At 37.2% G+C, this 14,547-nt stretch overlaps 1 protein-coding gene across 2 annotated transcripts in view; it reads right to left on the reverse strand.

The window, feature by feature from the left end:
• The window catches only part of PDZRN4 (PDZ domain containing ring finger 4), a 364,845-nt gene that overhangs the window by 133,240 nt on the left and 217,058 nt on the right, over positions 1-14,547 (reverse strand). Inside the window, exon 1 of one of the 2 annotated variants that reach the window (XM_039249359.1) lies at positions 5,365-5,433. The exons of the other annotated variant lie outside the window; for it this stretch is intronic. Coding sequence (XP_039105290.1) covers positions 5,365-5,433 — 69 coding nt within the window. Of the gene's footprint in view, positions 1-5,364; positions 5,434-14,547 lie in introns of those variants that run through there. 2 annotated transcript variants of the gene reach the window in all.

Below are 14,547 nucleotides of genomic sequence, written 5' to 3' on the forward strand. Positions count from 1 at the left end.
CTTTTTCCTCCCCAACTCCTCAAGCCCCAGCGTGTTCAGCACCTTACACTGCTACACCAGTCTGGCAACATCTCTGTTGATTCAGCGCCTCACTTAATATCGCATCATATGAAAGTTCTCTGCTCTTGTGTCTTTCCTCTGCTACAGAGTGTACATTTCTCAAAGCAAGGACTGTCACATTTGTCTCTGCATTGCACACAAAGATCAGAACTTGGCCCATATCAGGCAATCAGAGTTTTCTGGAAGTTTATTGAACTGAGCTGCATGTCTAGAGTTTAAGGCACTTGCTGGGTCGATGACAAAAGCAAGGCATTATGGTGATGTGTCCTCATTTGTTCTGATTGTAAGGAACCGACACCTCATTCAAATATATTAAATGTGGATTTATTATAGGATTGTATTAGAACTAGGAAAATGAGGCCACTCTGAGGACCTAATTATTCTTTATGCTTCTCTTTCTCATGACCCTCATGCTTTATTTTTCACACCTTTCCAATTCTCTGGTAGCTCCGAGCCTCACATATCCCCAAGTTCCCCAACCTGCTTACAACCTCCTCTCTCTGCAACCCTTTGCATCCTAATCCCATTATTAATGCTTGTTTCCCAGTACGTATTCTTGAGACAGAAACAACCAAATGGAACTTTCAACTTCACATTCCAGGTGACTGGCCCTGGTGTACTTAGCTGTGAGGCATGGGGTAGAGAGCAAGGCAGAGTGATACGGTCCTTCACCAGAGGCAGTGGATGGGGTGGTTTACTCTAAAGAGGCTGTGGATAGGCAAGATGTGGAGATGGCTCTCAGTGAGCATCTGCTGGCAAGTGGAAGGCAAAGGACAGACAAGCACCTGACCTGCCTTCAAGGAACTCACAATCCAGTCACAAAGAACTGACTGTAACACTAGATGGATGAACATGCAAAAGGAACCCTAAAGAAGTAAAATGTTACAAGAGTTCCAAGGTGAAAGGATACATTTCTTAAAAAAATGAATGAACTGCAAAAAACTCTTGGCCTGAGGAGACATTTGAGCCAAAGGGGCAGGGTATGTACAGCTAGTGGTGGAAGGAAGTAGTGGATATAGGGGGAGATTCATAGAAGCTGAAGAAAAAGAACTAAGTTCTAAGGATCTAAACTGGAAAGATGACTTAAAGAGGAAACCAAACAGACTGCTCTGGAGGGATTATAAATTGCATTAGGGAAAGGAGAGAAAGATGGAAAGAACCTAGGATAGGCTCAAGAGGTCCTTGAATATATTAGAATAAGAGAAGTTTTACTTTATTTTATGGTAACTGTGAGCTATTGGGTACTTTCTAGAAATATTCCAGTAACAGCAATCAGGGTGGACCAAGTATACTGACAAATTATAAGTGGGAAAGTTCTTACCATGATATTAGAGAGAATTAATAAAAGGAAGTGTCATGATGGGAAGGCTGGAATTGATGTTGTGGAATGTGCAGAAGTAAAATAACCAGAAAGTCGCTGTGTGCATGAAGAAAACAGAAGTGCCATTCTAATGCAGTGTTTTTGTGTTTAACTGATAGCAATGGCAGTGAGTCCTTTCCCAGTGGTAAGGAATGTGGAGATAGGATAAAGTCTGGGCAAAGAGGTGAAGACATTATGAGTTGTGTTTACATAACATGACAAAATACATTTCTGAGGGATACAGGGCAGTAATTAGAGAGATTAACGGAGATTTAAGAACCTCGATATAGGGTAAAGGATACTTTAACATATTTAAAAATTATGGGAAGCAATCCTAAAACTCCTTATTGGGTTTTTGTGAGGATCAAGCACTGAAGCCAATGCTTAGTAAAAAAGTGCTTAGCAAGGTGCTTAGTATTAACTGCTCACTATCACCTGCTGTCAATATTTTTCTTGTTGTTATTTTCAGTGCAGGTTCTGTTTCCGCGCATGTTGCTAATTCATGGATGCAGGCTGTGGGGAGACCTCTGAGCTGTGCCAAAACAGGCAAATGAATAAATCAACTCTGTGTCATGCAACAGTATCCACTCAGGAAGAGGGCATAGCCTGGATAGCTAGCACTATTCTACTTGAGGTTTTCCTGAGATTGAAGGCAATTTCTTGTTTCTAATTTGGCAAGTGAGCAAGAGAAGAATCTTGCATATCACACCAGAAGATCTTAATGAAATTCTATAAACAGTTCCAGGTTAACAGTATGAGCTTTTAAATATTTTCCCACATTCTGAACACGTTATTCAATGCCAATTAACACCCCATTGATAATTTCTATTAATCCCTCAAAAAGTTACATTTGATTTATGTATGAAAAGTCAAACTAGGAAGTCAATAGATTTAGGTATTATCCTACAGTCTCACACAGAAATAAATCTGTCATTTGCTCAGAAATGACTGACAAGCTATTGAAGCTCTCTTGGTCCAGGAGGGCTATTTAATCAGATTAATATGAAATAGGCAATTTGGTTCATGTCCCTGGAAGGGCACTGTTCAAATTACTCATTTATTAATTCTTAAGAGGTTAATAAATAACCTATTTTTGGAAAAAAATAAGTCACTGCAGATAAAAGCAATGTTCCAGGCACATATAAAACTTAATAGATGCATAAAGATGCATGGAAACTGCTTGATGTGATTACTGGATCTACCCAAGCCCTAGATTCTTCCCATTTGTGTTCATACTGGAGCCTGATTGGCCCAACCCCAGCTGAAAATAATTTTCTTGAAACGACAGTCCCTCTCTTCTGCCAATTGAAAGTCTGAGCTTCTCTATAGGAGCACACAATAGCAACAAAATCTAAACTTGACCTCATTTCACACTTAAGCACATCATTCTGATTGTTTCCCTAGACTCTTCAGCGAGCATATTTGCTTTTGTTTACTGCAGTTATACACCTGAAACTGTATTCTACATGGCCCATATTATCAGATCACTAAATATAGAAAGAAAATGTGAAAAAGTTCAACATCACAATGATTCCATTATAGAGACAAATATTTTGCTCATGGCCATGTGTTTAGGATTTACAGCTAATCTTAAATTTTCACATCTCGCGGTAAACCTGTATTTGTCTTAGCTTTTAAGAGATTAAAAAAAAAAGAAACAAAAAGATAAGCGATCTGAGAGCTACAAAGTCTATAAATACATATGATTTGGGGAATCAGGTGTTAATGCTTGTGTGAGCTCATTCATTTTAATACACCAGCGAGAAATACTCAGCCTTCCAATCTCAAGTCACTTTTGTAAATAGTACCCTCTCTTATGTGGGCAGCTATGTGCCCTCCTGAACACCTGGTTAAGAATACGCTCACTTTGATGTGTGCTCTGAGCTGCCTCTCCTCCAAATAAAAATAGAAACTAGTTTGCAGCACCACACGGGGCTCCAATGTATTATATGAGCCTATCATTGGTTTGCTTTCAAATCTTATCTATTCCATTAACTCAATAAAATAGAACGCAAAGCTGGGGACAAACTATAGGAGGGCTCCCCTTGGAAAACACACGCAAGACCTTTAAGCTGGGGTTTTAACTTATCTAATAAAAGCCAGTTAAAGGGAAGCTAATACTTCCTTTTTCACCCCCTTTATTAAAGATCATAAGTACTGCAACTCAGGAGTAGAGAAAATAAATAAATATATAGGGAAGTATAGGTGGAGGCAATAAAGAGTATGGCTTATCTATTTTTCTCAAGATTTAGGAAGCACTTAAAGGCAAAACTCACAGACAAGCATTTTAAAAATCCACAACAAAGACTCTTGCTCCTTAACAAACACAGTGCTCCCTTCCTGGATGCAGCAATCCTGCTTGATATCTAAGTAGAATGCAAACAGCTTAACCTAGCTATAATCGGGGAGGATGCCACCTATCACTTCCTCCATATTACACTTTTACATCAATTTAGTAATTCAGAGAAAAAAATAGATTGATTAATCCACTCCCCTGCTCTTTCACCACCCGAAGAAAATCAACACTAGAACTCAAACTCCAACAAACCAAACTAAAGGAAAGTGTTCCACCTAGAGACTGTTTTCATGAGGCAAAGTGGATGAGAGCTTATCTAGGAAATGAACATTATTTGAGCCCATCCTTGCAAGTTTGTAGCAAAAAAATAAATAAGCAAAGGTATTGCCCCTAGCGTAATTAACAATGTTAATCTTCTTTTTCCTCTCTATGGTGATAAAGGAGTCATTTTTATATTTAATTAATGCAGAGGATCATTTTGGAAACTGGCTAATGAGCCTCTGATCACATTACCATGAAAATGTGCATTAACATTGCAACTGAGCAGGCTGTTTCATGTGTAGCAAATCCACTTTGTAATTAGCCCACTGTGAAATGAATCACGTCAGGAGGAAATCTGAGGGAACCCGTAGGCAGTAGGCACTGGGCTACTGCTGTGCCCACAGACCACCAACATCCCAAACGTTGTCTTTCATCAGCAATATTGTCTCAAAACAAAAGTAGCAGCGTGTCACATCTGGGACCAACTGCGAGAAGGAAGGAATAAACTTTATTTTGCCAAACAACAGATCTGGACTTGAGCAGACACCCCAGCAAAACCTGCTTAGATAAAATGGTGAATGAATAAAATTTTGTGAAAACTATGAAGGCTAGGGATATAGGTTTTCTTATTTTTATTCTGAAAAGCCCTCAGATATACATTAAAGGACAAATGAATTTACACACTCTTAAGACCACAAACAGGTACTGTAATAAGCTCCTAAAATTAATTTCTTGTACAGAACAGACCAAAAAAATACAAAAATGATCTAAGAACAAGTGATAAGAAAATTCCTTTATCTCTTTTTTTAAGCCAAGGAGCATGCATATATATATATATATATTTTTTTTTTTCTCACGTAACACAAATATACCAGGTCTTCCTCTTAAACCAAAGCAAAAATTCCCAATTACCAAATAATTCCTCTGGCTAACACGATTTGGCAAGAAACTTTTTCTGTCTATTCAAAATAACGGAGATCACAGACCTATTAAATCCCAATATTAATGTACCAATGATACATTTAATTTTCAAATGTTAACACTATTTCAAAATGAAAGAGGTGTCTCAAAATATTACAGTGTTACTCCTTTTACTTGACTGACATCTTGGATCTCAGTGTTACTCCTTTTACTTGACTGACATCTTGGCAGTAGATACAAAAAAAATGTTAAAAAGAATCCCACAGGAAGTCATCTGAAGGGGGAGTGGCAAGGAAGCTGAAAACTGCTACCCAAAACCAAAATAAAAAGCCCCCAAGCAGCAAGTCTCCCTCAATCCTGAAATCTACTGAAAGAAAAAATAAAGCTAGCCACAATTCATTTACCATCTTTCAGACAAACACAAAGCCTGGCTTGTTTAGTTGCTGGTATCAGACCCTGCACTCACCTGGGAAACTTCATACAGCAGTTTGTAGTGTTCCTCTCTTTTCTGAAAAGTGCACAAATTGCAGCCCATTCTAAGAAGCAGAGAGAGAGAGCAAATCTTCTAATTTCCCCAGAACTGAAAGGCAAGTGAACTGAAAGGGAATCACCCTCCAGACTTGACTACTGTTTTTCATCAGTCACTTCAGCCCAGAAACACAGACAAACCGCTGTTAGCAGGAAGCACAAGCCAGGGTGGTGCGTAGCAGCATGCTCTTCTTCGCTTTCCCTAAGTATCTTGCACTCACGGATACACACACAGAGTTTCCAGTCAGTTCATGGCAACACTCCCCCTGTCTCTGCATCAGTGCACATGACTACACAGATTCCAGCTCATGAATATTAATAGTGCCTCATTGATTATTTATGACAGAACATGTTAGCAGGGAGGGGTGTCATAGCTGCTGCTGATGACAGATGAATATTCACTAATTAAGAAGCAAATGTAGTGTGGTTAAACAAAATTCACTTGTGTCAATACCATCTCTGTTTATTAAGGATAAAGGGGTTGAGCATAGGGCATTTCAAAAAAGAACATACACTTAATTTCTCTGTTGATGTAAGGTTTTAATATGAGAAGAAGAAATTCAGAAACAGAAATATACTTAGTTCACATCTCTATGTTTTGCAACAATTAGGAGAAATATTTTCAGCATTTAGTAAGTCTAGGGGAAGATGAATAGGAGCAATTACTTAAATTTACAAAATAAACACAGAAGCAAAGGAAAATTTAGGGAGTGATGTGGGAAAGGAACAGAAGATGGGGGCTATCATTCAGTTTTAATTCTGATCCTACCAAAAAAAGTGTAAAGACCATTACCTACCACAGAGGAAATAAGGCAGATTTTCTTAGTCTAAATAAAGAATATTTAAGCAAGTATGAAGAGATAATACTTGTGCAGATAATAAATATTTTAATTAGATAATAAGGGCATATCTATTGAATATGACTTTGTAGCACTGTAAATCATGTGGGTTTATATTTAAAAATCAGATAAATACAATGCCTTTTCTGAGAAAAAATTCAAATGCATATAGTATTTATGCTAATTTTATTAAAGTCATATATAATATTTCAGAAAGCTGACATTGGCAATATTTAAATTGTAATGTAATGCACAATGACTCCATTTATGATTCTATATTTAGAGTTCATAATGTACAAAGGTGAACACAGACTTAAAAACTAAGCTTGGATATTTAGATAATAGAAGTAATGCATTTAATTTCACACTCACACAAATATATATATTGTATTGCAAGCTGGCAATTTTTGTCCCTTAAAGATATACTACAAGCAGCTAAAGTGGATAATAAAAGAAAATTCCTTTTGTTCCTATTCTGACTTACCCACAACCTCTGCTAATTAAGAAGTATGTCCTTGTTCCTGCACATCTTTAAACTGGACAGGATAGCAGGTGGGTTCCAAAGCAAAAATAATTACTCGGAAACTGATGACTCTGGTTTGGAATTACATTGGATCGTGAAGATCTGTAATTGCTCATCACTTACGTGTAGCTACTTTTTGGGGTACAATTTCCTAAAAGCACTTTGTCAAATGTTTACAATCAATAACAGGAAATGATTCTAATGAGTACTAATTGTTAACAAATTGGCTTTGCAACTAGTAACACCTCAACGCCAGCAAGTAGCAAGGAGATGAGCAATCATCTGCTGCTTATCAGTCCTTTCCCTTGGGATGTAATAATCCGATTTTCTGGGCCTAATTTCACCTAACAGCCTGGATGAAAGCCAAGCTGAGAGGCCTACATGAAAGTGGTATCATAATTGGGAACACTGCGTGTGAACAAAGTTCACCAGGACTTCCTGCAAATTAGAAACCACTTGTAGTAGATATTAATTATGTTGATCCCGCTACGGAAAGAATGTTTTCAAGGAGGTATCTGAAAGGAACTTTATGGGACTCACTGGGGGTGACAAGCAGAAGCCATCTTCCTTAGGTGCAGTGGTAAAATACACATATTTGATGCTTTTAAAAAATGTTGATTTTCTCTGAGTCTCTAGCACTACTTCCAAGGAAGTGTTCTTATGCTAGAGTCCACATTCTTAAAGTGAGCACTGGATATTTTTTTGAAGGATTCTGTATTGCTGAACTGTGAAAGAGTTAATGATTTGCAGATGTTTAAATTCTGTGCTTTAAAAGGAATTAGAATGCAGTAAGGCAAGGATGGTTCACTCATCCATCAGTGAATGTGTTTGCTTTTTCTACTTATAAAAGTTCTTTATGAGACAGCTTTTGAAAGCTAAATTGGAAACCTAATTATTAAAGCTATTGTTGCTTGTTGGAGCTTTATTCTCAACTTTGTAGTTCACTTTTAAAGAAAAGAGAAACAGTTATAAATTTAAAAATATTTTCTCAGTCATCAGAAAGTAAAAAATGAGCATTCCAGTGAAGTCAGCAATTTCTAACTGAAGTTATTCATTCAGCAATTTCTCCTGGCCATTTGCTTTATTCATTACTGGTGGCCCTGTTCTATTGTTTCTATTTCAGGAAGCAAAGACAGCTTCTCTGATCATTTATCACATGCTGCCCATGGCCCATAGACTCTGGAAGGATTCCACCTTCTGCTACTAATGGGCTCTTTTCATAGAATTGAAGAAAAAGGGAATGCGTAATTCCAAAGTTCTCTGAGTTTCATTAGAATATGAGGCATTAGGTTTTCCAATGACTACACTGTGAAATTTGTGTTAGAATATAAAGTCAGAAGTAGATAGGGGCAAATGAGTTAATCTGAACAATGTTTAAAAAAATGAATTAGATTCTATCTGTCTTGGATGGTAATAATATGGGACATTATATAGTTTTAAAGTACTATATATGTATTTTATAAATTTAATATTATATATTAAAATAAGCCGAGAACAGATGATTACCTTTTCAAGTATCTGTGCAAAAAAGTTCATCAACAACATTGTTGGGTATCTATTTCAAAATATAGTTATTTCTTACTTTTGCCTTTATTTTGTGTTAGTTTATTCCCAAAGTGCAGTGGCATACAAAATTGGACACATGTTCCTCATGATCTAGACTGGCATGTAAGAGGGCTAACCCAGAGGCAAATGTAAGGAAGGAATTTAGCATTTATCTTGCTTTTCCTGCAGAGATGGTAACACAGAGTAATTAGAGTAAATGAGAGAGTTTCTCTTATAGAATTATTCCAGTGAATAAATGAAGAAGGAATGATAGAACATACCCATGGCAGAAATCCTTAATTAATGGCTCTACATATGGAGAATTAATGGATGCGCGAATGTGTGCGCATACACACACACACACACCTGATAGAAGAAAAAGACACCACTCTTGAAAGAGCCTTTCCAAAAGTCAGTAAATTATAGGGAATGCAGAGAATAGAGAAGTATATTAAACTATACCATGGAGATGCAATCAGCCAAAAACAAACTGTGAGCAACTTGACAGATACATATTCCAGTTTTTGAGAGGGAGAGACAGAGAGGGGGGATAGGATGGAGACAGAGTCTACAGATTAAAAGAGACTTTAATGACAGTTTTAAAAAGTCATTAATAAACTCTATTTTTAGGTATGCACATCATTATGGGTGACAAAAACCCTGCATTCATTTTAGGGAATGCTTAGGTACTAAAACTAGATACTTAGCTGCCTAATGTTTTCTAGTATCTCAGATGCAATCACAAAGATGAAAAAATTGAGGCTCAGAGAGACAGGAACTTACCCAAGGTCAAACTGAGTAAGGAGATCTGAACTCAGTTCTCTGATGACAAATCCTGTGGTTGAATTCAATAGCTAATCTGCTGAGCTATCTCTCTTTCAGAGGAAGCTAAAACTACATCAATATGCCTTTACATGACCCTGATGGCTGAGGACATTGAGAGCAGCATTTCAAAGTAATGAGGAGAGAGACTTCTAAAAAAATAGCTCTAGCCAAAAATAAGGCAAGTGATTATTTCTGGTGGAAAAATCACTTTATTATGATTTATATAAATAACTAAACTAAATTAAAACTTTATCAAAGTCCTGACTTTTTTTTATTTTTATTTTTTTATTATTTTTTTTTATTTTTTTTTTAAATATTTTTATTTATTTCTAGGAGAGAGAGAGAGACAGCATGAGCAGGGGAGGGTCAGAGAGAGAGGGAGGCACAGACTCCGAAACAGGCTCCAGGCTCTGAGCTGGCAGTCAGCACAGAGCCCGACGCGGGGCTCGAACCCACGAACCGCGAGATCATGACCTAAGCGAAAGTCGGACGCTTAACCGACTAAGCCACCCAGGCGCCCCAAAGTCCTGACTTTTTTTTAATAGGGCACAGCTAAATGCGTTCCCTTACTAATACTCCTTGATAATCAATCATTGGGCACTATACTTGAGTGCACAATACAAATGATCAACTCATCCCAATTTGCCCAGGATTTTTCTGTCTTTACCACTCAAAATTCCATATCCCAGAACCCTTCGCTCCTGGGCAAATTGGTCACCTGAGTGTGACCAATTTTTAAGCTCCAGGAAAGCTGAAGTGCTTGTGCAGGTCCCTGTCTTTTTACATTTGCTACAGACTGTACCTCATGTTGTGTATTCTTCAGAGACTCCATAGATCAATCTGGTGACACTTTCTGGTCCAGTTTAAATGTTCTCTCCTCTCTGGCCTCATGAAGTTGAAGTAGTGATCTCTCCAACTTCTGAATGCTCAGTGTAGGGGCGCCTGGGTGGCTCAGCTGGTTAAGCATCCAACTTTGGCTCGGGTCACGATCTCATGGGTTATGGGTTTGAGCCCCGCGTCGGGCTCTGTGCTGACAGCCAGCTCAGAGCCTGGAGCCTGTTTCAGATTCTGTGTCCCCCTCTCTCTCTGACCCTTCCTTGCTCACGCTGCTTCTCTCTCTCTCAGAAATAAATAAAACATTAAAAAAAATTTAATGAATGCTCAGTGTATGTTAGCCATACCCATCCTGAGATACACATCATTTCTACTTTACATAATTTTTATATGCATACTTTACACCTCAGGTTAGACTATAAGACATGTGGGGGGAGCAGTAACATAAGCCCCCTGGCAAACTGAGATGAAGTGACCACTTGACCTTTGACCTCCTGCAACTCCCAGCATGATGTCTCTCACATTGCAGGTTTTCAATAAAGGCATATTGAATGAATTAATGTGACCAGTAGATTAAAACAGACATGATTCTGGCAAAGTGATGCAATTGTGTATTTGTGTCTATAGCTAATTGGTAGGTAACATTTTTTCCTCATTAGGGCTACTTCAAGAATATTAAGTCAAAGGGTTGAAGAACCATAAGCATAAACTATATTTAATTTGGTTCAATTTTATACACATAAAATTGGGAGTTTATGAAAAAAAATGTCTGTTACAGGTGTACAAATAAATGAGGTATAATTACATGTGTTTTATCAATTATTTGTGTATTTATATGTATATATTATATATACATTTAAAGTTGTATTCTGCTCCACATATGAGTCATGTATTCATTTACTGAATACACACACTATTTATTGGGCACTGATCTTATGCTGATGGTATATGCATGCCAGCTGTCTGGAATTATACATCCCTTCATTTGATCTTCACAATGTTCTGAGGTAAATATGTCAAATATTATCCCTTATTTATTAATGAGGAGATCATTTGATGTTGAACTTTCAATCCCAGGAGTCCTAGAGCCCTTTGATTTAACCCAGTGTTTATTCACAACACTGTGCAATATCAACTACTATAGTGAATTTACAAAAATGCTCCTGCTGATAGTATCTATCCACTTGCTTGGTTATAGCTCAACACATCAGTGTATAACCCAGCATCTGTTTCACATTGTATTTGCTAGTTGATCATGTTCATTTTGCATCTACAATTTTGGCTTGCAAAACTAAGAGTGCTTTACCAACTCATGAACTCCTGGGAATTGTCCAGGTATGAGATGGACTCCAATGGAAAGTAAAGTATGGATGGTAAGAAAAAGGACTAGGGTTCCCATTTGAGACTTGTCACTACTAACTGGATGGCTTTGTACAACCTACTCACTGTGGCATAATACCTCACAGGCTGATTGTGAAGATGGAATGTGATAAAATACACAGGAAGGGATTCATAAGCTGTGAGGTATTTCGTCTGTATTGGTGTGGTGGTTCAGCATGGGATCTAGGATCAGTCTGCCTTACAGATTCCAGCTCCCTTAATTTCTATGTGATGTTGGGTATCTTACCTTGCTGGCTTCTTGGTTTCTCATCTCTAAAACAAGGATAATAATAGCACCTACCAAACAGTTATCACAAGAGATGCAGTTTTTGTGACAATCATATGCGTCAAGTACACCTGGCACACTGTATGTGCCCAATAACATACTGGCCACAGTGATCATATAAGTACTATGATAATGATAATAATGATCTCTATTTTAGATTCTTAGATTATCTCTTTATAGTTTTTCAGTAAAATGAATCTCTATACATTATTTGAAATTCACTTCATTGAAAATTTATAATCATATTCTGTCCACATCATTTGCTTGTGTACACTTATGTTGGTCATTCAACAACTTCCCCAAAGGTTGTTTGTTTCCCCACTCTTCATATAAAAGAAGCTGGCACAGGAAGTACCCATATTGTAAATGTGATACACACATACCCATTTCTTTTCTGTGTAAATAATGTAATGTAATATATTCAGAGTAATAACCTTGATGTTCTATTTATTTACTTTAATGGATAATATGTAAATAATGTGGATATAAGTGTGCCAGAACCCAGGGAGAGCAAGATTTATACAATTATGAACTAGGTAATCTATTATTATTTCTCTGAGGACTTTTAAAGAGTATTAATCTAACTCAGGATAATACTGGCTTTCTTGATTGGTCACCTATAGGCCAACTGGCCATATGTGCTTTTACCAAAGTATCATGTTTTGTAATGTCACACTATTTAGCAACATCATAGATAGTGTTTAGGGTTTCTCCAGAACACTACCATCACCATTTTTAGTTTTACAAAAGAAGTCTAGTAAATGTTCAGTAAATACTTTCATTTAGCCAGCATTTATTAAACAGTACCATGAGTACAGTGATAATTCCTAAATATTTTTGAAAATATGAACACTTACTTAATATTTTTTTATGCCAAGCATTGTCTAGTACCATACGTTATTAATTTCATTTAGTCTTCATATCAACCATCTGAGGCAGGTCCTATTAATATCTCCTCCTTAACACGGGTTGTATATGGGTTATATGAGTAGTAAATTGAGGAACCAGGACTCAAACCAAGCAGTCCGGATCCACCGTTTAAATAGCATTTTTTATTGTCTGTCACTCAGATATAGTCATCATTATGACAAATTCCTCGATGACTAAAAGAAGGCATTCTGGTGATGCCTGTAGCATATGGAGATGTAAGATTTTCCCTGAGGACCAGGAGTGGAGTCTAAAATTAACTCCCAGGTTCCAAGTTGCGTCCTCAAGCATGGCTGCCTAAAATAGATTGAATAAATCTAAGCAATTTCATAACCTTACTCCACTCCACTGGTGATGGGGTATTGCTGCATTGAATATGTACCGATAACTGTAGAGTATTTTTCCTTAATATTTATTATAGTAGGGAATATATGCATTGATAGTATGGCAGTCATATCTCCATACTAAGGAATAATCATTGACAGTTACATAAGGCAGGTAAATGTGGTGATTTTCAGAAAAGTGAAGGTATAGATTTGCTGATGACTCCCAAATTTAAAATCTCTTGTTTTAATTTCTCTCCTAAGCTTCAGACATACTTATTCCTTGATGACTACATTAACATTTGGGTTGGCCATAGCACATTAAATTCAATTTACCAAAACAGAAGTCATAATGCTCTTCCATGAAGATTGCACTATATATGCTCCACATCAAAGAATGGGCTGAGTTTTCACAGGTATTCAAGTCTGCCAATGGCCACACACCACAGTTCTGAACTGTTTAATCTCTCATTCTTCCTTCTCAGACCACTCTCTTACTGTTTTTTCTCAGCATGGTCCTTCATTCATTCATGAGCATTTGGAATTTATAATAGTATAAGGAGCCACCTGTTGGGTTCTTGCTTATTCTCTGTCTGCACACATTTGTAAGTCATTCTAACCTCATTTTCTGTCCCGTAACCTATTACCCCCCCCCCCCCCCCGACACATGGACAGATACATAAGCAAAAGAGACTATGAAACAGAATACTCCTGCTTTAGGTGCAAAGATCTCAATACTTCTAGCACCACTTTATGTCTTTTGGTGTATTTCTCTCTCTCTCTCTTTTTTAAGATTTTATTTTTAATTAATCTCTATATCCAACATGGGGCTTAAACTCAAACTCTAAGATCAAGAGTCACATGCCAGCCATGCACCCTATTTCTCTCTTTTTTGACCTTAACAGTCTCCAGTCTTCACTTTCTTATCTGATATTGTGATACATGACCATCCCTACCTTATGCTTGGACTGTGCTCACCTACTCAGTTTATCATGATATTCAAGACATACAAAGTCCTAGATCTCACGGAGAAAAAATAGATGAGAAAAAGCAATAAAATAAATATAATTATTGCATAAACTTTCCAGGCAATAATAGGGGTTATGTAGGGAATTAACACAGGGTGGTGTGATAGGAAGTAGTAACTGGCTCATCTTTCTTGGATATTCGAAAGCCTGGATTATCTATTCTTTCCTTGCATGCTTATTTATGTGTGCATATAGTCAAGTAAATATACAGATAAAGAAGGCAGGAGAGTAGATAGTAAGCAAAGGGATGAGCTATTTTAGTATATTGTTCAAGGTTTGAAGTTTTGCCACCATCAGATCCTAGAAAATCACTTGATTATTGTGGCCCTGGTGTCTTAGACCTACCCCATTCCATTGCCACCTTTTAGTAACATGAAAATGGTGTTTATAGGGTTACCTGAAACATTGGCACTGCAGATCAGTATGTCAATATCACATGAGTTTCTGTGAACTAATAATATAGAATGCTGGACTATATACAAATTCTGGCCCAGGACACCATAATCATCAGAATGAGTACCTGAGTTCTTTTTGACTTTAAAATCGCCTAGTAATGTCTTTGAACATCACTGTAAAAATTTTTCCATGTGAGCTTGAACAAATGACACATC

The sequence above is a fragment of the Hyaena hyaena genome, unplaced genomic scaffold, assembly GCF_003009895.1.
Source record: "Hyaena hyaena isolate Hyena2069 unplaced genomic scaffold, ASM300989v1 scaffold_334, whole genome shotgun sequence".
Classification (NCBI taxonomy): Eukaryota; Metazoa; Chordata; class Mammalia; order Carnivora; family Hyaenidae; genus Hyaena; species Hyaena hyaena.